This window comes from Haliotis cracherodii, unplaced genomic scaffold, assembly GCF_022045235.1.
Source record: "Haliotis cracherodii isolate W230 unplaced genomic scaffold, xgHalCrac1.p SCAF_4, whole genome shotgun sequence".
NCBI classification, from domain to species: domain Eukaryota; kingdom Metazoa; phylum Mollusca; class Gastropoda; order Lepetellida; family Haliotidae; genus Haliotis; species Haliotis cracherodii.
This window is the reverse complement of record NW_027266297.1, coordinates 68,158,472-68,184,607: the sequence shown is the minus strand read 5'-3', so window position 1 is coordinate 68,184,607 and position 26,136 is coordinate 68,158,472. Positions and strand designations below refer to the sequence as shown.

At 42.8% G+C, this 26,136-nt stretch overlaps 1 protein-coding gene and 1 pseudogene across 1 annotated transcript; both read left to right on the top strand.

Annotated features, from left to right (window-relative positions):
* Positions 1 to 559: 559 nt before the first annotated feature.
* On the top strand, positions 560 to 24,765 carry LOC139478869 (ceramide kinase-like). The gene is made up of 13 exons (XM_071261539.1): positions 560 to 580; positions 3,949 to 4,100; positions 7,072 to 7,281; positions 7,379 to 7,501; positions 8,725 to 8,788; positions 9,751 to 9,896; positions 10,375 to 10,449; positions 12,307 to 12,453; positions 13,505 to 13,607; positions 14,107 to 14,147; positions 15,264 to 15,451; positions 19,073 to 19,239; positions 24,569 to 24,765. Exons 2-13 carry the CDS (start codon positions 3,980 to 3,982, stop codon positions 24,639 to 24,641), a joined length of 1,458 nt encoding a protein of 485 aa, XP_071117640.1. The 5' UTR covers positions 560 to 580; positions 3,949 to 3,979; the 3' UTR covers positions 24,642 to 24,765.
* Positions 21,154 to 22,684, top strand: LOC139478325 (uncharacterized; annotated as a pseudogene).
* Positions 24,766 to 26,136: the final 1,371 nt, after the last annotated feature.

The window sequence follows — 26,136 nt, the reverse complement described above, 5'->3', positions numbered from 1 at the left end:
TCACGACGTTTAATAAACACACAGCTGTATTGCACATTGTGTAATACCAAAGCGCGTGTTGATGTTCAAGTTTCACGAACAAATATTGAAAACTCTCAACATCCCTGGACTTATTCAAAGACATTGCATATAGAGATGATAAATCACTGAAAGGAGCTTATGCACACACGATGACCCTAACAACCCTGTTGCTAGGCTGACGTCACATGGCATTGTTTCGCCGGTGGATCTTGCAAATTACGTCATCGGGTATTGTGATCAGCAGAGACCATGTACCGATGGTCTCTGTGATCAGGCTTTCACTCGTCAGATACCAAACTATTCACTCGTTTCATAAAACTGGCACTACACGGGAGCTCGTTTAGTATTCTATATTATATCCGCTGCAAAGATTACATTGATTACAGCGTCTTTCAATTTTGTAAGACTAGCTGTATTTATGATGATGTTAGACAAGATTATCGTTTCGTACGCTCTGGTAGGAGCTACTGCACGAGCCTGTTCGTAACTGACTGGTCCTTGATAGCAAGCCATACGTAGTTGCCTCCCTTGGAATAGTTATCGCCACTTAGCCTGTTCGGTAAGTTTCTCAGTTCAAAGCACAATATATGTCAATCATGATCTGATTATGTTTACGAAGTTTAAAATTAAGGTTACTGACTGTTTTTAAAGATCTGGATTTCCTCAGATGCATGCATACTATCCAATCAACAACGGTATGGGCGCATCTGCCTCTGATATGAACGACAGGTTATAGTGACACCTTCAGGAACTCGATATACCGCTTCTGTCGACGTGACGTCGGACTCGTAATTTATAACTTTTTTGCCAATGCTTTTTTCACGAAATTGACATTGAAATTGCCGTGATGTCGGGTACGTCATTGTTTTTCTGACCCCAGCGAGGTGACATTTCCACACCATTTCGTACACATTGAGGTGTCATTGCCAGAGACAGATTACGAGACACACACACCCTCACTCACAGGGCCACGGATAGCCATACCAAACTGACTGTACTGATTACATTAAAAAAAGCTCTTTTTTAAATGTAATCAGTACAGTCAGTATAGTATGGCAATCCGTGGCCCTGTGGCCCTGTGCCCTCACTAACTTCCTATATATACCTGAGTGATATCAGGTGTTACACAGCACAGGTAGTTAATTAATCCAGGTAGCACTAATCAATTAACTGACACTCACTGAGCAGATGTAGTATGAATGATGTCTGTCTTGTATACAACAGATTGTTAAAGCTGGGTATAGATCTAGTACACAAGACTTTTGCAGACATTTTGTTGTGTTATCTCAATCATACTTGTGTAGGACATAGGTAGCCCAGTGGCTTAACCAGCCACAACTTGCTGTGTAGAGTTGTCTCCCCTTCCCTTGCTAGGATCTGCTGATCATTGGGTTGAATCCCAGATTCTCCCTGAATTGGTAACTGGTAAGTGTTTAGGTAGCCTGCTTTGTATTGTGCTTCCGCCGACACTACGATCCAGAAATCTGGACAATCCATAACCTTGAATCTAATTTATATTGCAACAAAGCAATATATATACACTAAAAGAAATGCTGAAACTCTGTCCCTTATATTAACGAACCAAAAATATCTCTAAAGCGTATATCATAAGCAAAAATATGTCTCATACACGAAATGTGAATACGATAAATTATCATGCATAACCATCCTGAATTGACAAATTTGCCTATCCTACGTGTATTTATTATGTATCACAATAGATTAACTTCATATTCTCATATTGAACAACAATGTAATATATTAAAGAAATAAAATGGCCTACCAGTATCTGTACCCAAGAAAAGAGAAATAAAGTGATAAACAAAAAAAGAAGTTCTGATTGGGAGAATATTGTTCTGTACACAGTCGTCAATGTTACAGCTGGGTCATGGACAATGTTGGTCAAAAAGTTTGAATCAGACAAACTAGTGGTTGATGGCATGAGCACCATGTATTGCCTCCCCAGGAAGGAAGCGTCACATATAATAGGCTGTAGCTACATGGATATGTTTCTCCTCCAGCCCAGGAAGACAGCAGCAGACTTGTGTGGAGGTAAGTGTCACATATAATAGGCTGTAGATACATGGATATGTTTCTCCTCCAGCCCAGGAAGACAGCAGCAGACTTGTGTGGAGGTAAGAGTCACATATAATAGGCTGTAGATACATGGATATGTTTCTCCTCCAGCCCAGGAAGACAGCAGCAGACTTGTGTGGAGGTAAGTGTCACATATAATAGGCTGTAGATACATGGATATGTTTCTCCTCCAGCCCAGGAAGACAGCAGCAGACTTGTGTGGAGGTAAGAGTCACATATAATAGGCTGTAGCTACATGGATATGTTCTCCTCCAGCCCAGGAAGACAGCAGCAGACTTGTGTGGAGGTAAGTGTCACATATAATAGGCTGTAGCTACATGGATATGTTCTCCTCCAGCCCAGGAAGACAGCAGCAGACTTGTGTGGAGGTAAGAGTCACATATAATAGGCTGTTGCTACATGGATATGTTTCTCCTCCAGCCCAGGAAGACAGCAGCAGACTTGTGTGGAGGTAAGAGTCACATATAATAGGCTGTAGATACATGGATATGTTTCTCCTCCAGCCCAGGAAGACAGCAGCAGACTTGTGTGGAGGTAAGAGTCACATATAATAGGCTGTAGATACATGGATATGTGTCTCCTCCAGCCCAGGAAGACAGCAGCAGACTTGTGTGGAGGTAAGAGTCACATATAATAGGCTGTAGATACATGGATATGTTTCTCCTCCAGCCCCTGAAGACAGCAGCAGACTTGTGTGGAGGTAAGCATTACATATAATAGGCTGTAGATACATGGATATGTTTCTCCTCCAGCCCAGGAAGACAGCAGCCGACTTGTGTGGAGGTAAGAGTCACATATAATAGGCTGTTGCTACATGGATATGTTTCTCCTCCAGCCCAGGAAAACAGCAGCCGACTTGTGTGGAGGTAAGAGTCACATATAATAGGCTGTTGCTACATGGATATGTTTCTCCTCCAGCCCAGGAAGACAGCAGCAGACTTGTGTGGAGGTAAGAGTCACATATAATAGGCTGTAGATACGTGGATATGTTTCTCCTCCAGCCCAGGAAGACAGCAGCCGACTTGTGTGGAGGTAAGAGTCACATATAATAGGCTGTAGCTACATGGATATGTTTCTCCTCCAGCCCAGGAAGACAGCAGCCGACTTGTGTGGAGGTAAGAGTCACATATAATAGGCTGTTGCTACATGGATATGTTTCTCCTCCAGCCCAGGAAGACAGCAGCAGACTTGTGTGGAGGTAAGTGTCACATATAATAGGCTGTAGCTACATGGATATGTTCTCCTCCAGCCCAGGAAGACAGCAGCAGACTTGTGTGGAGGTAAGAGTCACATATAATAGGCTGTAGCTACATGGATATGTTTCTCCTCCAGCCCAGGAAGACAGCAGCCGACTTGTGTGGAGGTAAGAGTCACATATAATAGGCTGTTGCTACATGGATATGTTTCTCCTCCAGCCAAGGAAGACAGCAGCCGACTTGTGTGGAGGTAAGAGTCACATATAATAGGCTGTTGCTACATGGATATGTTTCTCCTCCAGCCCAGGAAGACAGCAGCAGACTTGTGTGGAGGTAAGAGTCACATATAATAGGCTGTAGATACGTGGATATGTTTCTCCTCCAGCCCAGGAAGACAGCAGCCGACTTGTGTGGAGGTAAGAGTCACATATAATAGGCTGTAGCTACATGGATATGTTTCTCCTCCAGCCCAGGAAGACAGCAGCCGACTTGTGTGGAGGTAAGAGTCACATATAATAGGCTGTTGCTACATGGATATGTTTCTCCTCCAGCCCAGGAAGACAGCAGCAGACTTGTGTGGAGGTAAGCGTCACATATAATAGGCTGTTGCTACATGGATATGTTTCTCCTCCAGCCCAGGAAGACAGCAGCCGACTTGTGTGGTAATGGCGGAGGCATCTGTGTTGTTGAGTGGGGATCTGCTGAGCGGTGGACAGGAATACCGTGTACACCTGTCACCTGACGGCCTGCGCTGGCAGCTGACCAATCAGAAGAAGGAACCCGCAGGTAGATTACATCTGGATTCATATGTTAATCATTTTTTAATTTGAAGTTTACATGATGTACAGCTTTTTAATGGACGAGAGGTCCATCACATGACTGCAAAATTGACGGTCATAAGTGTATGAACAACACAATTTGATGTCAGATGTTTTTGAAGAGTAATTTGTGCATACATATGCTCATGTCAGCTTTTGAGCAACTATTTTATTCTGCCATACAGCTGGTTGTTGTATGGCTGTCAGTGTAAACATGAAGTCACAGGAACTAAATAAAATAGTGTATAGATTTAGGCCTCCATCCTTTGAGGTAAAATATTGTGAGAATTTTTTTATAAGAATTGGCTTTATAGAGTGAGGGCCAAACATTGTGTGAACGTCGTCGCAAGCTCTGATGTTCATATAGTTTGACCATCACTCTATGAAGGTTCATTCTCCAATGAACTCACACAAAGTGAAAGTCAGTTCTTAATTGTATTTCACCCAATGGCACCAAATCTTTGATTTAAATATTGCAATTTGAAAATAAGACAAAAATCAGGTGCACTGCAGTGGCATTAATTTCTTTGAATATGACATTTCAGCCGAACTCCAACGTCAAACAACTCATTTTACGCTTTCCCTTCTTAATAGCTGAAAATACCACCGAATATAGTTCCACCACACTGTATCTAAGGGTGGTCGGGTAACCTAGTGGTTAAAACCTTCACTCGTCACATAGACCAAAAGAATGTGTTAAAAGTATATGCATTTACTGTTTTACACGTCAACATGTTATACAGCTTTTTACTGTTAAGATAAGATAACATGGTTACAATTCAGTATCTGGCTGGATTTGTTATGGTGTCTTTAGTTGCCATATATGGTGTCATATTAGGCTGACGCCTCGCCCAATATTTTTCTACTAACCTAATATGACACCGTATATGGCAACTAAAGACACCAAAACGAATTTATTATGCCAATAAGTTTACGCTCTCTGGCATCCATATCGCACATTTTGCCTTTTATCAGAGATTTCCTCATTGGTGTGACTTGTAAAGCAATTGACAGCCATTGCTGATGTCAAAGGGAGACCACTCTTTAAACCTTAGCGGCCAAACCTTGTTGAAAATTTAAACTATAATTTTTATCAATAAGGTCACGAACGTGATTTAAAAACAGATTAACGTCCTTGCACGTCACAATTAATTAAAGTAAAACACAAAAGAGTGTCAAATAAAGAATATCTGTAAAGCATTTCCATGTGAAATATGTGAAGTGGGTGTTGGAAAATCCAAGATGGCCGTTACGGATGGAATACGGTTTCATATTAGGTCAGTATCAACCATCTTGTTTTTTTACGGACGGTATACAGGCTAATGTGGGGTCAGTAGTTCTGCTCTCTGATTGGTCAATCTCACTTTGAGGCATAATAAAGGCTCCTATGGGGTTAATAGTTCTGCGCTCTGATTGGTCAATCTTTGAGGCATAATAATTGCCAATATTTCACTTGAGTGTAGAAATAGTTGAGCCCGACATGTGACTGTTTGTTTGCAGCTATTTGAACTGAATGTGGATTAGAAATGCAATTGATCAAATTCAAAACTCCCACCATGATGCAAACTGGACCTTGTTGTTTTAGAAATCTCTGACAACTCGGATGTCATTCTAAAGAGAATGTTTGTATGATCAGATTAGTTTTTTAAATCAGAACAAAGATCAATGCATCAGTGTTGCTTTCAATTTGTTCAAAATGATATTCTCAATCTGTTGTTTCTTTAAGCACAAGGCTAAAGGGGGAGGCTGGGTAACCTAGTGGTTAAAGCAGTTGATCATCACGCCGAAGGCCTGGGTTCTCCATATGGGTACAATGTGTGAAGCCCATGTCTGGTGTTCCCTGCTGGTGTTCCCTGTCGCGACATTGGTTGAATATTGCCAAAAGTGGCGTACTCTCTTGTAGCGTGATCATAGTGCTATGACTGTCGTAAGTCTATGTTAAAGTATTGGAGTTACAATCATCTTACCGCTACGATCGCTTTGTCGAACAGGGTCCAGACCTGATGGTACGTAAGTCACAAGTTCCATTTTGAAAACAATTAGATACATCCAATGTTAACATTGTGTTGAATACACCATCTTGTTAGTTACGACTGTATAGGTGGGAAATGTGAGACTTTGCCCAGGTTTGGATGGTGGGAAACGATTAGGATTACAGGGTTGGACACAGACACAAGTCCACTTGTCTATTAGGCCTAGATGAGTGACAATCCAGGACTTATAGTTTTCTAGCCAAATGTTTTATTCAAACCACTTGTCTGAAGTGAGCTGCAGACTATTTGGATTTGACCAGTGTTATCTGATGCTGGATTCAGTGTTCCCGCTTACCGGTAATTGCCAGTTTTGTACTGGTAAAATAAGGCTTGGACCAGTAATTCATGTGACTGCAAATAGAGTACCTTATATATCTTTGTTGTTGAATAAAACATTGGCTCTCGGTTTTTCAAAAGTCAGCTTGTCTGTTTCCATCCGGGTTTCCTGTTGTCTGTTGTCAGTGCAAATAACAACATTTCGCTTTGCTTTGAGGTTAAATATGTATTTATAGTGACTTCGTCTCGAAATATTCAAAAAAGGGAGAAAATTGTGACTTACCTTTGTGGGAATGATGTGCAGATGTAAGTTACTTCAGAGATGATGTCTGTGCAATCAAACATGTTAAAAGAATTTAAGCCAGGTCATTTTCATGCATTTTTTTATTTGTTGAAAGTTGGGACTGACAAAAATTAGGGGGGACTGGTCATTTTTACAGTTGCCCACTCCCAACTATGAAATGGTCAGTCCCACGGACCCTTGGTTCGTTGGGAGTAGTCCCTAGTTTTCCACATTATAAATTGGTTATCACATTTAGTTTCCTAAGTTGACAGGCAAGATTTTGTTGGTCAGTATTTATCTAACTTTGAGGAGATATGTTGAACCCTTTGCTCACTGTTTTATTGTAGAGGTCAGCCTCCCTTGGAGTGACATCTATGGCCTTGTGACAGATGGCCAGGGGGAGACAACTCAGGTGAATGGTGCAGGCAAGAGCTTCACCATCCACTTTATATCCCGCAGAAAGGATAAGAAGTGGAGGGCAGCTGAGAAGAAGTTTGATGTGAAGGAAGGTGACGTCAGTGCATGGGTTGTCCAGATACAAGCCAAGTATCGACCAGGTGGGTTTCTCTGCTTGTGGTGGACGTCATGACAGAATTTGATGAAATGAATTCCAACACTTCCAATATAATTTGTTGTTTGTTCTGTTTTGTGCAGCAACCCCTAAAAGCCTGCTTGTGATAGTGAACCCAATCGGGGGCAAGGGTCAAGGTCAAAAGATCTACGAGAAGAAGGTGGCAGGTCTCTTCAAGACGGCAGGGATTAACACTCATGTTTTCAGTCAGTACCACATTTTCCAGTATTGTGCACACTATTTCCCCAATAATACAGCCGAGTAGAGGGGTGTGATTATAATACATGCAGACAGTGAATTTTGATTTTATTCCCCAATGCAAAGTTATGACCTTGAGCATGCACCACTGGATCCATACTGAGGAATGTAAATTAGTTCTGGATCCGTGAAGATCCGGGGTAGAATATGTCTTCAGTAACCCATGCTTTCTGTGAAAGGTGACTATGCTTGTCGTAAGAGGCCACTAACGGGATCGGGTGGTCAGACTCGCTGACTTGGTTGATCTATGTCATTGATCCTAATTGTGTGGATCGATGCCCATGATATCAATCACTTGATTGTCTAGTCCAGACTCAATTTTTTACACAGACCGCCGTCATATAGCTGGAATATTGCTGAGGGAGGCATTAAACAACAAACAAACAAACAAGAAACATTAGTTCTGTTGTTACACTGTCTGGGTATAAAAGTTCATTGTATATCTGGACAAAGTAGACACAATATATGAAAAAGCAACTTCTTCTTTGTATATATGAGGACTTAAGTTTGTAATCCAGCTGTGGAGGCTGATTCATAATGAAGCACAAGTAGGTCTGCGATCTACTTCACTGCAGTCTACTGTGCAGAGTTGCCTCCCCTAGCTGTGTCAGGATCCACCTGATCCAGTAAGTGGTGAATGGAAGATGACAAGGTTATGTCCAGAAGGTTCACCCATTTTTCTTGGAACTGTAATAATTGTCTATAGTCTCCGTTTTGCAGTAAACGTGAACATGAACATATTGAAGCGGAATAGGTCATGTTTGTATGACGCGGTGACTTAGCTCACTCACTCACTCACTCACTCACTCTCTCTCTCTCACTCTCTCACTCACTCACTCACTCACTCACTCTAACTCACTCCTTCACTCACTCACTCACTCACTCACTCTAACTCACTCCTTCACTCACTCACTCACTCACTCACTCACACTCACTCACTCACTCACTCACTCACTCACTCCTCTCTCTCTCACTCACTCACTCACTCACTCACTCACTCACTCCTCTCTCTCACTCACTCACTCACTCACTCACTCACTCTCACTCACTCACTCTCCCTCCCTTACTCACTCACTCCCTCCCTCACTCTCTCTCTCTCTCCCTCACTCACTCACTCTCTCCCTCACTCACTCACTCACTCACTCACTCACTCACTCACTCACTGTTGCAGTTACAGAAAGGGCCAGACATGCAGAAGAAATTATCAACAACTTTGACTTCTCCAATGTGGAAGGGTTAGTAATCACAATGATTTCTACAAAAAAGGTTGTTCTAATACGAAGGAACATGCATGCTGATTTTCAGATATCTAAAGCACAAAGGTCATTTCACTGCAAAGGTCGTTTTCAAGGTTATTGTTGTCACAGGATGATTTGCTTTTAGGAAGTCTGTTACGAGGAAGTGAGCCCTGAACAACTGGCCAACAGATGTTTGGGCTTGAAGCAGGAACTGACACACTTCTAAAAGAAGTGAAAATGCTGTCTTGTTGCTCTGCACATCTTAGACCTGCTTGAATTTATACCACAACATTAATGATGGAGTAACTTGGCCTGCACCTTCCTTTTGATAGCCTCTCCTAAAGCTGCGTAACTGTTTCTGTTCGATGTTTAGTTTCCATTGTAAACAATTTGTATTGTGGGTCTAAGATATCTTTTCCAGTTTTGAAGATACTTTGATTTTTATTGCCCATGCAATTTCACTTTGGTGACACATATTTAAGTGTCTGTAAAGCATAGCTTTTGACCCGCGAAGACCGGGTTAGAATAAGTCTTCAGCAACCCATGCTTGTAAAAGGCAACTATGCTTGACGTAAGAGGCAAATAACGGGATCTGGTGGTCAGGCTCGCTGATGCATGTCATCATATCTCAATTGCGTTGATCGATGCTCATATCAATCACTGGATTGTCTAGTCCAGACTCGATTATTTACAGACCACCGTCATAAAGCTGGAATATTGCTGAGTGCAGTGTTAAACAACAAACAAACAATTGGAACAGTGCCATGGCGTCCGTCAATTATAACGTATAGTGTACTTTATCCCCGCATAGTTGATGCCTTTGATCTTTTTCGCGAAGCATGTTAGAATGCATTGTCAGGTGAGCTAACAAACATACGGCCAGTGGTGACTGGTGGGTGTCCTGTTGGGGAGGTATCCAGAGGTTGATTTCTCGTGTCAGCAGTCTTGTGTGTCTCCAGCATCGTGACAGTGGGAGGAGACGGAATGTACCAGGAGGCACTCAACACACTCATCCAACGGAACCAGAAAGAGGCTGGCATCAACGTCAATAATCCAGAGTCTGTCCTCAAGCCGCTAGATATCAAGTTTGGCATTATCCCAGCAGGTGCTTATTGCTGTGTACAAATTAGTTTCGCAAATTTGTAATATCTGTACAAGATGTAAGACATTTGTATTATTAGTTTTGTTTGATTTTACTGTAGGAAAATTAAGGTTCTGGCCTTATGGTGTCTGTAATGGTCTCTGATCTTACTCTATCAAGGTACAGTCAATGGTGCCTTTGACCCGTGAAGATCCAGAGTGGAACAGGTCTACAGCAACCTATGCTTGCCGTAAAAGGCGACGACGCTTGTCTGCGAGGCGACTAACAGGATCGGGTGGTCATGCTCAGTGACTTTGTTGATGCATGTCATCGATCCCAATTCCGTGGATCGATGCTCGTGATGTCATTCACTGGCTTGTCTGGCCCAGATTCGATTGTTTACAGTCTGCCGTCATACAGCTGGATTATTGCTGAGTTCAGCGTTAAACAACAAACAAACAAACAATGGTGTCTTTAATGCTCTCTCATCTTCACTATCAAGGTACAGGCAATGGTGTTACAAGTTGGGCGTGTGGTGTTAACGATGTTGAGACTGCAGCCCTACATGTAATCAGAGGTAAGCTTTGATTGGACGTTTGCCGCTATCACATTGTTGTTTAACATTTAAAGAATATAACAATGATATCTTCCTCACACACGCCATTTATTATAAACATCATGTAACTAAAATATAGGCAAACATGCATTCCTTACATAACAGCTATTTCTTAGTATACATGCAGTTAGAATGTCTGTTGTGTGGAAACAGTAAGAATGTCTGTTGTGTGGAAACAGTAAGAATGTCTGTTGTGTGGAAACAGTAAGAATGTCTGTTGTGTGGAAACAGTAAGAATGTCTGTTGTGTGGAAACAGTTGGAATGTCTGTTGTGTGGAAACAGTTGGAATGTCTGTTGTGTGGAAACAGTAAGAATGTCTGTTGTGTGGAAACACTAAGAATGTCTTTTGTGTGGAAACAGTTGGAATGTCTGTTGTGTGGAAACAGTTAGAATGTCTGTTGTGTGGAAACAGTAAGAATGTCTGTTGTGTGGAAACAGTAAGAATGTCTGTTGTGTGGAAACAGTTAGAATGTCTGTTGTGTGGAAACAGTTAGAATGTCTGTTGTGTGGAAACAGTTGGAATGTCTGTTGTGTGGAAACAGTAAGAATGTCTGTTGTGTGGAAACAGTAAGAATGTCTGTTGTGTGGAAACAGTAAGAATGTCTGTTGTGTGGAAACAGTTAGAATGTCTGTTGTGTGGAAACAGTTGGAATGTCTGTTGTGTGGAAACAGTAAGAATGTCTGTTGTGTGGAAACAGTAAGAATGTCTTTTGTGTGGAAACAGTTGGAATGTCTGTTGTGTGGAAACAGTTAGAATGTCTGTTGTGTGGAAACAGTAAGAATGTCTGTTGTGTGGAAACAGTAAGAATGTCTGTTGTGTGGAAACAGTTAGAATGTCTGTTGTGTGGAAACAGTTAGAATGTCTGTTGTGTGGAAACAGTTGGAATGTCTGTTGTGTGGAAACAGTTGGAATGTCTGTTGTGTGGAAACAGTAAGAATGTCTGTTGTGTGGAAACAGTAAGAATGTCTGTTGTGTGGAAACAGTTAGAATGTCTGTTGTGTGGAAACAGTAAGAATGTCTGTGGTGTGGAAACAGTTAGAATGTCTGTTGTGTGGAAACAGTAAGAATGTCCGTTGTGTGGAAACAGTTAGAATGTCTGTTGTGTGGAAACAGTAAGAATGTCTGTTGTGTGGAAACAGTTAGAATGTCTGTTGTGTGGAAACAGTTAGAATGTCTGTTGTGTGGAAACAGTTAGAATGTCTGTTGTGTGGAAACAGTAAGAATGTCTGTTGTGTGGAAACAGTTGGAATGTCTGTTGTGTGGAAACAGTAAGAATGTCTGTTGTGTGGAAACAGTTGGAATGTCTGTTGTGTGGAAACAGTAAGAATGTCTGTTGTGTGGAAACAGTAAGAATGTCTGTTGTGTGGAAACAGTAAGAATGTCTGTTGTGTGGAAACAGTAAGAATGTCTGTTGTGTGGAAACAGTTAGAATGTCTGTTGTGTGGAAACAGTTAGAATGTCTGTTGTGTGGAAACAGTAAGAATGTCTGTTGTGTGGAAACAGTAAGAATGTCTGTTGTGTGGAAACAGTTAGAATGTATGTTGTGTGGAAACAGTAAGAATGTCTGTTGTGTGGAAACAGTTAGAATGTCTGTTGTGTGGAAACAGTTGGAATGTCTGTTGTGTGGAAACAGTAAGAATGTCTGTTGTGTGGAAACAGTAAGAATGTCTGTTGTGTGGAAACAGTAAGAATGTCTGTTGTGTGGAAACAGTTAGAATGTCTGTTGTGTGGAAAAGTGCTACTTATTTTCATGTACCTGTATATTCTTGTATGACATTAAAATGAAGGTCGAGTCTGTGTTTTTGTGTTTTGGCAGGGGAGGTGAACAATTTCAACATATTCGGTATCTATGAACCAGGCAAGCTGGTGTGCTTCAGCGGTCTTCTCTTTGCCTATGGATTCTTCAGCGACGTGATTAAAAAGACGGATGAGAAGCGATGGATGAAGACATTTAGATATCCTTGTAGGTTGCCATTCTTTCTCCTGTATCTCTCAAGAATGTTAGTGTCCGGTATTTCACACTATGAATCAATACACATTTTAAGATTTTCACCCATCAGTGGCATAGTTTCAATGGTTTCTGTGGGTGTACAGAGTTGCCTCCCTTGGTTGTGCCAGGATCCTGGATCAGTATCCTGGTCTCTTGGCATAACATCCATGCTCATTGGCTTCATCAAAGCACAAACATCTGAACCACTTTTCAAGTTAAGCTGACATGACCTATGAGTAAAATATTGTGAAACAAAACTCTCTCACTCACTCCAAGCATCTGGTTGTCCCAGGGCATTTATTGAAATCGGCGTTAGTTCAGGCTAGTTCAAGCAGTCACACACAAACACACACGCTATATAAGAGCAATAACCTTGGACGCAGAGTTAAACTCCATTTCACCTCACCTCACCTCACCTCACCTCACCTCACCTCACCACAGGGGCGGTCGGGTAGCCTAGTGGTTAAAGCGTTCGCTCGTCACGCCGAAGACCCGGGTTTAATTCCCGACATGGGTACAATGTGTGAAGCCCATTTCTGGTGTCCCCCGCCGTGATATTGCTGGGTTATTGCTAAAAGCGGGGTAAAACCATACTCAGTCAGTCAGTCACCTCAGCACACCTCACCTCATCTCACTTCACTTCACCTCACCTCATCTCACTTCACTTCACCTCACCTCACCTCAGCACACCTCACCTCACCTCACCTCACCTAACTTCACCTCACCTCAGCACACCTCACCTAATTTCACCTCACCTCAGCACACCTCACCTCACCTCACCTAATTTCACCTCACCTAATTTCACCTCACCTCACCTCACCTCACCTCACCTCACCTCACCAGTGTAGGCTAGATATCTTTGTTGCCCACTTGGAGAGCTGCTCGTCACCTGACCCGTTGCCGGAGAGACCTATGACAAACACTGTCCGAGGGTAACACAGCCAGTGGAATACCTATAGCAACAGTGTGTTGGTGGATGATGGGTAACACTTGTGGTGGGTGACATTTTGGTTTACATTTCCAGATGTGTTGCTAACCAGTATGTTTGGCAGCAGGCGTGTGTATGAGGCGGACATCCAGGTGCTCGAGGCACCGAGTCTTGAGAACAACACACAGGACAAGCGTGGGTAATAATGCTTTGTGTAGACATAGGCTGTCAGATAGTGGGATAAAGAGTGCCCGATGTAGATGTAGAGTGCCAGATGTAGTGTGCCAGATGTAGAGCATCAGGTGTAGAGTGCCAGATGTAGAGTGTCAGATGTAGAGTGCCAGATGTAGAGTGCCAGGTGTAGAGTGTCAGGTGTAGAGCGCCAGATGTAGAGTGCCAGGTGTAGAGTGCCAGATGTAGAGAGCCAGATGTAAAGTGTCAGGTGTAGAGTGTCAGGTGTAGAGTGCCAGATGTAGAGTGCCAGATGTAGAGTGCCAGATGTAGAGTGCCAGATGTAGAGTAGAGTGCCAGATGTAGAGTAGAGTGCCAGATGTAGAGTGTCAGATGTAGAGTGCCAGATGTAGAGTGCCAGATGTAGAGTAGAGTGCCAGATGTAGAGGTAGAGAGGTGTATCTGCTCCAGATGTTGGGGTATCGACTTACTCATGCTGCAATTGTGTTTGACACTGTGTGTTTCAGGGCGGAGTCAGAAGGAGCTGCCGCCTCTCCCACAGAGCTAGGTATGCAGTCACAAGGCTTGTTACCAAATGAATGATATTTGGTAGTATAGAACCTTCATAGAGACTGTGTTGTACCAGTCCATGCTATCACTGCATTGTATCATGGTACAGAACCTTCATAGAGACTGTGTTGTACCAGTCCATGCTATCAGTGCATTGTATCATGGTACAGAACCTTCATAGAGACTGTGTTGTACCAGTCCATGCTATCAGTGCATTGTATCATGGTACAGAACCTTCATAGAGACTGTGTTGTACCAGTCCATGCTATCAGTGCATTGTATCATGGTACAGAACTTTCATAGAGACTGTGTTGTACCAGTCCATGCTATCACTGCATTGTATCATGGTACAGAACCTTCATAGAGACTGTGTTATACCAGTCCATGCTATCAGTGCATTGTATCATGGTACAGAACCTTCATAGAGACTGTGTTGTACCAGTCCATGCTATCACTGCATTGTATCATGGTACAGAACCTTCATAGAGACTGTGTTGTACCAGTCCATGCTATCAGTGCATTGTATCACGGTACAGAACCTTCATAGAGACTGTGTTGTACCAGTCCATGCTATCACTGCATTGTATCATGGTATAGAACCTTCATAGAGACTTTGTTGTACCAGTCTATGCTGTCTACAGGAGCGTTGTACCATTTATGACAAAGTCACTTATAACAAACTGACGGATATAATTAACTGGGTTTTTTTTGTCCCGACCATTTGCTGTATATATGATGTATATACAGTAAACTACATTTATAATGAACACGCTTATAACGAACTGACACATATGAACTTATTTTTGGGTCCCAGCCACTGCTGTATATATATGCTATACATATGCATATAACAAACTAATGCTAAAATAAACTAAAATTAGTGGTCCCTTTGAGTTCGTTATAACCGTAGTTTACTGTAAGCTTATTACGAACTACGGTTACAACAAACTAAAATTAGTAGTCCCATGAGTTCATTATAACCCTAGTTTACTGTATATGATGGTGGTCTGTAAATAATCGATTCCGGACCATACAAACCAGATATTGTGAGCAACGATGCACTTAAACTGACAGACAGATTGCTTCGGCATGTAGCCTTGTTCTTGTGTCGCAGGATGGCGGAGACTGGAGACGAGGGAGTACATGGATGTCTCCATGTTTGTCTGTGATCTCAACACTGCCGGGGAGCAGCTCGTAATGGACCCCTCGTCACAGACCATCACCGTTCTGCTGTCTCAGCACTGTGGAGGAATCAGCCACCTCAAGGTCATTCTGGGGGCGCTGACTGGGAAGAAAGAGAGTGTAAGTCTGGTTACATTATATTCCATGCATTGGTGACTGTATACTCCATGCATTGGTTACTGTATATTCCATGCATTGGTTACTGTATACTCCATGCTTTGGTTACTGTATATTCCATGCATTGGTTACATTATATTCCATGCATTGGTGACTGTATATTCCATGCATTGGTGACTGTATATTCCATGCATTGGTTACATTATATTCCATGCATTGGTGACTGTATATTCCATGCATTGGTGACTGTATATTCCATGCATTGGTGACTGTATACTCCATGCATTGGTTACTGTATACTCCATGCATTGGTGACTGTATATTCCATGCATTGGTGACTGTATACTCCATGCATTGGTTACTGTATACTCCATGCATTGGTTACTGTATACTCCATGCATTGGTGACTGTATACTCCATGCATTGGTTACTGTATACTCCATGCATTGGTTACTGTATAGTCCATGCATTGGTTACTGTATACACCATGCATTGGTTACTGTATACACCATGCATTGGTTACTGTATAGTCCATGCATTGGTTACTGTATACACCATGCATTGGTTACTGTATACTCCATGCATTGGTTACTGTATACTCCATGCATTGGTGACTGTATACTCCATGCATTGGTTACTGTATACTCCATGCATTGGTTACTGTATAGTCCATGCATTGGTTACTGTATACACCATGCATTGGTTACTGTATACACCATGCATTGGTTACTGTATACTCCATGCATTGGTTACTGTATACTCCATGCATTGGTTACTGTATATTCCATGCATTGGTGACTGTATACTCCATGCATTGGTTACTGTATACTCCATGCATTGGTTACTGTATACTCCATGCATTGGTTACTGTATACTCCATGCATTGGTTACTGTATACTCCATGCATTGGTTACTGTATACTCCATGCATTGGTTACTGTATACTCCATGCATTGGTTACTGTATACTCCATGCATTGGTTACTGTATACTCCATGCATTGGTGACTGTATATTCCATGCATTGGTGACTGTATACTCCATGCATTGGTTACTGTATACTCCATGCATTGGTTACTGTATAGTCCATGCATTGGTTACTGTATACACCATGCATTGGTTACTGTATACACCATGCATTGGTTACTGTATACTCCATGCATTGGTTACTGTATACTCCATGCATTGGTTACTGTATATTCCATGCATTGGTGACTGTATACTCCATGCATTGGTTACTGTATACTCCATGCATTGGTTACTGTATACTCCATGCATTGGTTACTGTATACTCCATGCATTGGTGACTGTATAGTCCATGCATTGGTTACTGTATACACCATGCATTGGTTACTGTATACACCATGCATTGGTTACTGTATACTCCATGCATTGGTTACTGTATACTCCATGCATTGGTTACTGTATATTCCATGCATTGGTAACTGTATAGTCCATGCATTGGTTACTGTATACTCCATGCATTGGTTACTGTATAGTCCATGCATTGGTGACTGTATACTCCATGCATTGGTGACTGTATATTCCATGCATTGGTTACTGTATACTCCATGCATTGGTTACTGTATACACCATGCATTGGTTACTGTATACTCCATGCATTGGTTACTGTATATTCCATGCATTGGTTACTGTATACACCATGCATTGGTTACTGTATAGTCCATGCATTGGTTACTGTATACACCATGCATTGGTTACTGTATACTCCATGCATTGGTTACTGTATATTCCATGCATTGGTTACTGTATACTCCATGCATTGGTTACTGTATACACCATGCATTGGTTACTGTATATTCCATGCATTGGTTACTGTATACACCATGCATTGGTTACTGTATACACCATGCATTGGTTACTGTATACTCCATGCATTGGTTACTGTGTACACCATGCATTGGTTACTGTATACACCATGCATTGGTTACTGTATACACCATGCTTTGGTTACTGTATACTCCATGCATTGGTTACTGTATACACCATGCATTGGTTACTGTATATTCCATGCATTGGTTACTGTATACACCATGCATTGGTTACTGTATACACCATGCATTGGTTACTGTATACTCCATGCATTGGTTACTGTGTACACCATGCATTGGTTACTGTATACACCATGCATTGGTTACTGTATACACCATGCTTTGGTTACTGTATACACCATGCATTGGTTACTGTATACACCATGCATTGGTTACTGTATACACCATGCATTGGTTACTGTATACACCATGCATTGGTTACTGTATACACCATGCATTGGTTACTGTATACACCATGCATTGGTTACTGTATACACCATGCATTGGTTACTGTATACTCCATGCATTGGTTACTGTATACACCATGCATTGGTTACTGTATATTCCATGCATTGGTAACTGTATACACCATGCATTGGTTACTGTATACACCATGCATTGGTTACTGTATACTCCATGCATTGGTTACTGTGTACACCATGCATTGGTTACTGTATACACCATGCATTGGTTACTGTATACACCATGCTTTGGTTACTGTATACACCATGCATTGGTTACTGTATACTCCATGCATTGGTTACTGTATATTCCATGCATTGGTTACTGTATACTCCATGCATTGGTTACTGTATACACCATGCATTATTTAGTATATACCATGCATTGGTTTCTGTATATTCCATGCATTGGTTACTGTATATTCCATGCATTGGTTACTGTGTACACCATGCATTGGTTACTGTATACACCATGCATTGGTTACTGTATACTCCATGCATTGGTTACTGTATACACCATGCATTGGTTACTGTATACTCCATGCATTGGTTACTGTATACACCATGCATTGGTTACTGTATATTCCATGCATTGGTTACATTATATTCCATGCATTGGTTACTGTATACTCCATGCATTGGTTACTGTATACTCCATGCATTATTTAGTATATACCATGCATTGGTTTCTGTATATTCCATGCATTGGTTACTGTATACTCCATGCATTGGTTACTGTGTACACCATGCATTAGTTACTGTATACACCATGCATTGGTTACTGTATACACCATGCATTGGTTACTGTATACTCCATGCATTGGTTACTGTATAGTCCATGCATTGGTTACTGTATACTCCATGCATTGGTTACTGTATACTCCATGCATTGGTTACTGTATACTCCATGCATTGGTTACTGTGTACACCATGCATTGGTTACTGTATACTCCATGCATTGGTTACTGTATACACCATGCATTGGTTACTGTATACTCCATGCATTGGTTACTGTATACTCCATGCATTGGTTACTGTATACACCATGCATTGGTTACTGTATACTCCATGCTTTGGTTACTGTATATTCCATGCATTGGTTACTGTATACACCATGCATTGGTTACTGTATACACCATGCATTGGTTACTGTATACACCATGCATTGGTTACTGTATACTCCATGCATAGGTTTCTGTATACCATACTCACTCACTCACTCACTCACTCACTCACTCACTCACTCCTCAATGTGAAAATTACAGCCTACCTAATAAATATTTTCATTGGAGCTCACAAAACTTTGTGCTGACAATCTTTCCGTGCTATTCCAGCTGCAGGCTCCACAGTTGACTGTCCTGAAAAATGTCACAGCGTTTAAGATCAAGGTCAAGGTCAGTGATGAGAACTCCTCGAAGTCTGAAAAACAGAAGGAACTGGAACACATACTGGACATCGACGGGGAGGTGTACCGAGCACAGACCATGGATCTCGAGATACGGTATGCAAACTTTTTAGTTTGAACTGTGACAATGTATACAGTATGCAAACTTTTTAGTTCGAACTGTGACAATGTATACAGTATGCAAACTTTTTAGTTTGCACTGTGACAATGTATACAGTATGCAAACATTTTAGTTTGAACTGTGACAATGTATACAGTATGCAAACATTTTAGTTCGAACTGTGACAATGTATACAGTATGCAAACTTTTTAGTTTGAACTGTGACAATGTATACAGTATGCAAACTTTTTAGTTCGAACTGTGACAATGTATACAGTATGCAAACTTTTTAGTTCAAACTGTGACAATGTATACAGTATGCAAACATTTTAGTTCGAACTGTGACAATGTATACAGTATGCAAACTTTTTAGTTTGAACTGTGACAATGTATACAGTATGCAAACTTTTTAGTTCGAACTGTGACAATGTATACAGTATGCAAACTTTTTAGTTTGAACTGTGACAATGTATACAGTATGCAAACTTTTTAGTTCGAACTGTGACAATGTATACAGTATGCAAACTTTTTAGTTCGAACTGTGACAATGTATACAGTATGCAAACATTTTAGTTCGAACTGTCACAATGTATACAGTATGCAAACTTTTTAGTTTGAACTGTCACAATGTATACAGTATGCAAACTTTTTAGTTCGAACTGTCACAATGTATACAGTATGCAAACTTTTTAGTTCGAACTGTGACAATGTATACAGTATGCAAACATTTTAGTTCGAACTTTCACAATGTATACAGTATGCAAACTTTTTAGTTCGAACTGTGACAATGTATACAGTATGCAAACTTTTTAGTTCGAACTGTTACAATGTATACAGTATGCAAACATTTTAGTTCGAACTGTGACAATGTATACAGTATGCAAACTTTTTAGTTCGAACTGTGACAATGTATACAGTATGGAAACTTTTTAGTTCAAACTGTGACAATGTTTGTTTCAAAACCGTTAACTTTTTAAAGAGTATATTGTGTCATTCTGTGCAATCAAGTCACACGAACATCTCAATTCCTTGGAAATAGGAAAATGCAATAGCATATCTTATGCAGTGAAGCCTTGTAGTCCTGTTGACCATCAAAGGAGTATGAAGTTGTGCATAAGTCAATACAATCAGACCAGCATGTGGATAAGGATTCCGCAGGGCCATGAAGCTACATTGTCTTCAGCGGTATAGCGAGCTCAGAGTTAAAAAACTTTAACTGAGTAATTTTCAACCTCTAACATATCAGGGGCAATCGGGTAGCCCAGTGGTTAAAGCGCTTGCTCCTCGCGCCGAAGACCCAGGTTCCATTCCTGACATAGGTACAATGTGTGAAGCCCATTTCTGGCGTATATTGCTGGAATATTGCTAAAAGCAGCGTAAAACCATACTCACTCACTCACACTAACATATCAATTATTAATATATGATGTTTTATCTTATGTCGCTACACAGTGCTTTATCTTCCCTACATTTTACAAACAGACAGTACTGGAACAGAGAGACAGTTGAAACAGACTATAGCACGTGCACCGATACCCACGAGTTATCCACCTGGGCCTCTAATTCCTTATATTCTTCTCGGTCTGCCTTACAGACAGACGAGTGTCTTGGAGCAGTCATCTTACCTCAGGTTTTCAAGTTTTCTGGTGGTGTTCCAGCCCTATGTCCTTTCCCTGATATATGTATCCACTTATATGAGGTATCTTTCTTGTTTTATTATATTTTATCCAGGCAACAGCGTAACTTTTCGCACCTTGGTTGCAATCTTGCTTCATGTATCTCGTGTTTACGAGTTCTCGTGCTAATGTCATTTCTGCTATAGTTTCATAAATTATTGGTAAATGTCATCACCTGACATATGTTTTTGTTGTCTCCCAGGCACTCTCCACGCCGTGGTTGTGTTAGGGTGCATGGTTCACCCTTTTGCCAGTAACATTTTATGCTTTAACTGGTAATCTTTTACGCTGTTTATATTCTTTGCAGAATGTATTCTATGCATTGTACTGCATTGTGTAAACGTTCCAAGTCGGGGAAATACATACTTCTTCTTCCTGTCAGCAATGCTCTCGTTGCTCTGTTTGCTCTTTTATATCGATTGGAGAATTTGCATCTTACAGAAAGGCTCTTGTTAAACGCACAAGACAACTTGCAAAACAGAAGATAATGCCAGGTCCTCCTACTCTGGTGCCAACCCATCCTCTGCCTCTATGCCTTTGGAAACTTCCTCTATGTTAACACCAGCACCCCCGGGTCTTCCTCCCAAGTCGATGTCCTCCACCTCTATGCCTTTGGAAACTTCCTCTATGTCTTCGCCGGCACCCCCAGGTCTTCCTCCCAAGTCGATGTCCTCCACCTCTATGCCTTCAGAGACTTCCTCTATGTCATCGCCGGCACCCCCAGGTCTTCCTCCCAAGTCGATGTCCTCCACCTCTATGCCTTCAGAGACTTCCTCTATGTCATCGCCGGCACCCCCGGGTCTTCCTCCCAAGTCGATGTCCTCCACCTCTATGCCTTCGTAGACTTCCTCTATGTCTTCGCCGGCACCCCCGGGTCTTCCTCCCAAGTCGATGTCCTCCACCTCTATGCCTTCGTAGACTTCCTCTATGTCATCACCGGCACCCACGGGTCTTCCTCCGAAGCCGATGTCCTCCACCTCTATGCCTTCGGAGTCTTCCTCTAAGTCATCGCCGGCACCCCTGGGTCTTCCTCCCAAGTCGATGTCCTCCACCTCTATGCCTTCAGAGACTTCCTCTATGTCATTGCCGGCACCCCGGGTCTTCCTCCCAAGTCGATGTCCTCCACCTCTATGTCTTCGGAGACTTCCTCTATGTCATCGCCGGCACCCCCGGGTCTTCCTCCCAAGTCGATGTCATCCACCTCTATGCCTTCAGAGACTTCCTCTATGTCATCGCTGGGACCCCGGGTCTTCCTCCCAAGTCGATGTCCTCCACCTCTATGCCTTCAGAGACTTCCTCTATGTCATCGCCGGCACCCCCGGGTCTTCCTCCCAAGTCGATGTCCTCCACCTCTATGCCTTCAGAGACTTCCTCTATGTCATCGCCGGCACCCACGGGTCTTCCTCCGAAGCCGATGTCCTCCACCTCTATGCCTTCGGAGTCTTCCTCTATGTCATCGCCGGCACCCCCGGGTCTTCCTCCCAAGTCGATGTCCTCCACCTCTATGCCTTCAGAGACTTCCTCTATGTCATCGCCGGGACCCCGGGTCTTCCTCCCAAGTCGATGTCCTCCACCTCTATGCCTTTGGAGACTTCCTCTATGTCATCGCCGGCGCCCCCGGGCCTTCCTCCCAAGTCGATGTCCTCTGGTCCAGTGGATTTTTTTAATCCAGCATGCTTTTTTAGAACAACTGCTTCAATTGATGCGACAACCTTGGTCTGGCACCACCCTCCATCAGCTTCCCCTGTCCAGCCATCTTCTGTAGGAAGGAGGCTTTAAACTAACTGGAGGATTTGGGAGTTCCTGCAGGATCTGTGACTGGGATCCTCCGTCGCGGGTTCCGACCTGCAGTTTCGTGCCATTCCTCCTCTCACTACCAATCAGTTGGAACCTAGATACTGGCCTCTAGATCTTTTGGGCTCTGCAGGCCAATGTCAACATTCTGATTGCCAATGATGCGGTGGAAGCCCTGGACGCCTCCACCATCATGCCAGGATTTTACACCCCGTCTTCGTGGTACCCAAGAAAAGTTCAAAGATGCGAATGATTCACAATCTGGCGCTATTCAATTAACACAACCTCGCTCCTCCGCTGCATCACCCTCCATACACTTCGCCACATGATCCAGCCGATGGACCACCTCATCAGTCTGGACCTGCAGGATGTCTACTTGCATGTTCCCATTCATGCAGCGCATCGTCGATTCCTCTGTTTCATCTTCAGGGGCTGGCACTTTTGGTGGAAAATGCGTCCATTTCCACAGCCCCGTGGTTGTTCACTTGTACCATCAAGCCCATCATTGTGTTCAACGCATTCATCGATGACTGCATCCTCAGCCACATCAGGTCCTGACACGTCAAAGGGACTTAACTTGGAGAAATCAGATCTTACTCCATCTCACACCTCACTTTCATCTGCAGCCTTTTTCTAACAGAATGCAACTTGATACAAGTTCCACCAGATCGGTTCAAAGCCATCCAGTCCGGATCCCGCTAGCACTCTGTCAACCCTTCAACCTCCAACAGTCGCAGACTTTACTAAGTCTGTTGCCTTCGGCTCAAGATCTTACCTCAAGGGGTCACCCTCAAGTACATCCCCTTCAGAGGTTTCTCCTACCGTTTCTGCGCTTCGACCTGACAGGTACCTCCCACTCTGCCTGTAGAGTTACGGCCGTTTTTTGAGTCGTGGTTAGTCCCATCCAATTTCATGAGTGGTACCTCTATATTTAGCGTCAAGGCCACCCACCATGTATTTGTAGACACGTCTCTCCACAGAAACAACATGCATTCTTTGGACGCTAACTTGTCAACAACCTAGAGTTGGAATCAGTCACGCCAGACGTTCTCTGACATGTCTCCAAAAGTCCCCGAGGCTCATTGTTCCTCTAATTGGGACCATATTCCCTCTCTCAATCCCTAGGGTGGTGGGGAAACCTAGTGGTTTAAGCGTTCTGTCGTCACGCCAAAGACCCGGGTTCGATTCCCGACATGGATACAATGTGTGAAGCCCATTTCCCCACGGTGATAATGCTGGAATATTGCTAAAAGCAGTGTAAAACCATATTCACTCATTCACTCAGTCACGCTATCAAGCCGAATGTAGAACACCTTGCTTTTGTCCATTGTCAAGCATTGTTCTCTCTACCTTCGGACCACTGTTCTGTTCCAGGATGGCAGGACCTGAGTCATATCCTCTAGCCTGACGAGGATGGAGCTGCTCCTGGAGGGAACCTTGGATGACGCTGTTGCTGTGCTTCTTCAGCTTGACTGGCACTTATCACAGTAAGCCCACCTTCCATGTCAGTCGAATATGCCACTGTGTAGTGCCAGGTGGGGTAAAACATGAGCATTTCGGGATAAATGCAATGTTTTTATACTTACCTGATGCTACACCTGTAGTCCCACCCAGACTTTGTCCGCCTCCTCTGCTTACCGTCTACGCTGTGCCTGCTGCCATGCAGTGAAGAATATGAGGGAGTACAGACCAAGGTAGATAATTCAAGGCACAGACATGTTATAGTCTGTTTCAACTGTCTCTCTATTCAAGTACTGTCTGTTTGTAAAAGGTAGGGAAGTTAAAGTACTGTGTTGCATTGGGTAAGTACAAGAACACTGCATTTATACAGAAATATTATTTATTTCTATTTCAGTTTACAGTCACAGTTTGTTCCCATGTTTTCCTCCCCTGTTGAAGTGCCCTGTGTGCCAACGACAGATATATGAACCCCCAGGACAAGCCAGCTGTTTCAGGGGGACCAGGGGTCTCTCTAGGGAACACCTGTTTCAGGGGGACCAGGAGTCTCCCAGGGGAACACCTGTTTCAGGGGGAGCAATAGATTCCCTGGGGAACACCTGTTTCAGGAGGGACCAGTGGTCTCCCTAGGGAACACCTGTTTCAGGGGGACCAGGAGTCTCCCTTGGGAACACCTGTTTCAGGGGGAGCAGGAGTCTCCCTAGGGAACACCTGTTTCAGGGGGACCAGGAGTCTCCCTTGGGAACACCTGTTTCAGGGGGACCAGGAGTCTCCCTTGGGAACACCTGTTTCAGGGGGACCAGGAGTCTCCCTTGGGAACACCTGTTTCAGGGGGAGCAGTAGATTCCCTGGGGAACACCTGTTTCAGGAGGGACCAGGGGTCAAGGAGTACCCAGCATTCAACACTCAGATCAAGAAATTTGCTTCCCTCCATCACCCAGCTGTGCCTTTATCCTGTGGAACTGTGTTGCCACAAGCTGAGCACGAGCACCAGCTTGTGGTCTGAGGAAACATATGGCAGCTACTCCTCTGTAACAAGGAACAGGGCATGTCTTGCATGGCGGAGATGACTTTCAAAACGTATGCTATGTATGTTTTTACCTGTTGACTTAAAGATGTTGTACAACTTCTTAGTTTGAACTCTCCTAGTCTGTGGATGTATATGTGCCTGTAACTGAACTTATATACCCAGATGAATATGTCCTGTATCGACCTACCTTAAACCCGTGAAGATCCAGGTTAGAATTGGTCTTCGGCAACCCATGTTTGTTGCAAGAGGCGACTAACGGGATCGGGTGGTCAGGCTCGCTGACTTAGTGGATGCACATCATTGTATACCAATTTCTTAGATCGATGCTCGTGATCACTGGATTGTCTGTGTTCTTCCCAGTTGATTGATATTGCCTGTTTGCTGATGTCACAGACAGCTCTATATATACCAATTGGTCCATATTGCCTGTTTGCTGATGTCACAGACAGCTCTATTTTTGCCAGTTGGTCCATATTGCCTGTTTGCTGATGTCACAGACAGCTCTATATATACCAATTGGTCCATATTGCCTGTTTGCTGATGTCACAGACAGCTCTATATATACCAATTGGTCCATATTGTCTGTTTGCTGATGTCACAGACAGCTCTATATTTACCAATTAGTCCATATTGCCTGTTTGCTGATGTCACAAACATTTCTATATATACCAATTGGTCCATATTGCCTGTTTGCTGATGTCACAGACAGCTCTATTTTTGCCAGTTGGTCCATATTGCCTGTTTGCTGATGTCACAGACAGCTCTATATATACCAATTGGTCCATATTGCCTGTTTGCTGATGTGACAGACAGCTCTATAGTTACCAATTGGTCCATATTGCCTGTTTGCTGATGTCACAGACAGCTCTATATATATACCAATTGGTCCATATTGCCTGTTTGCTGATGTGACAGACAGCTCTATATATACCAAT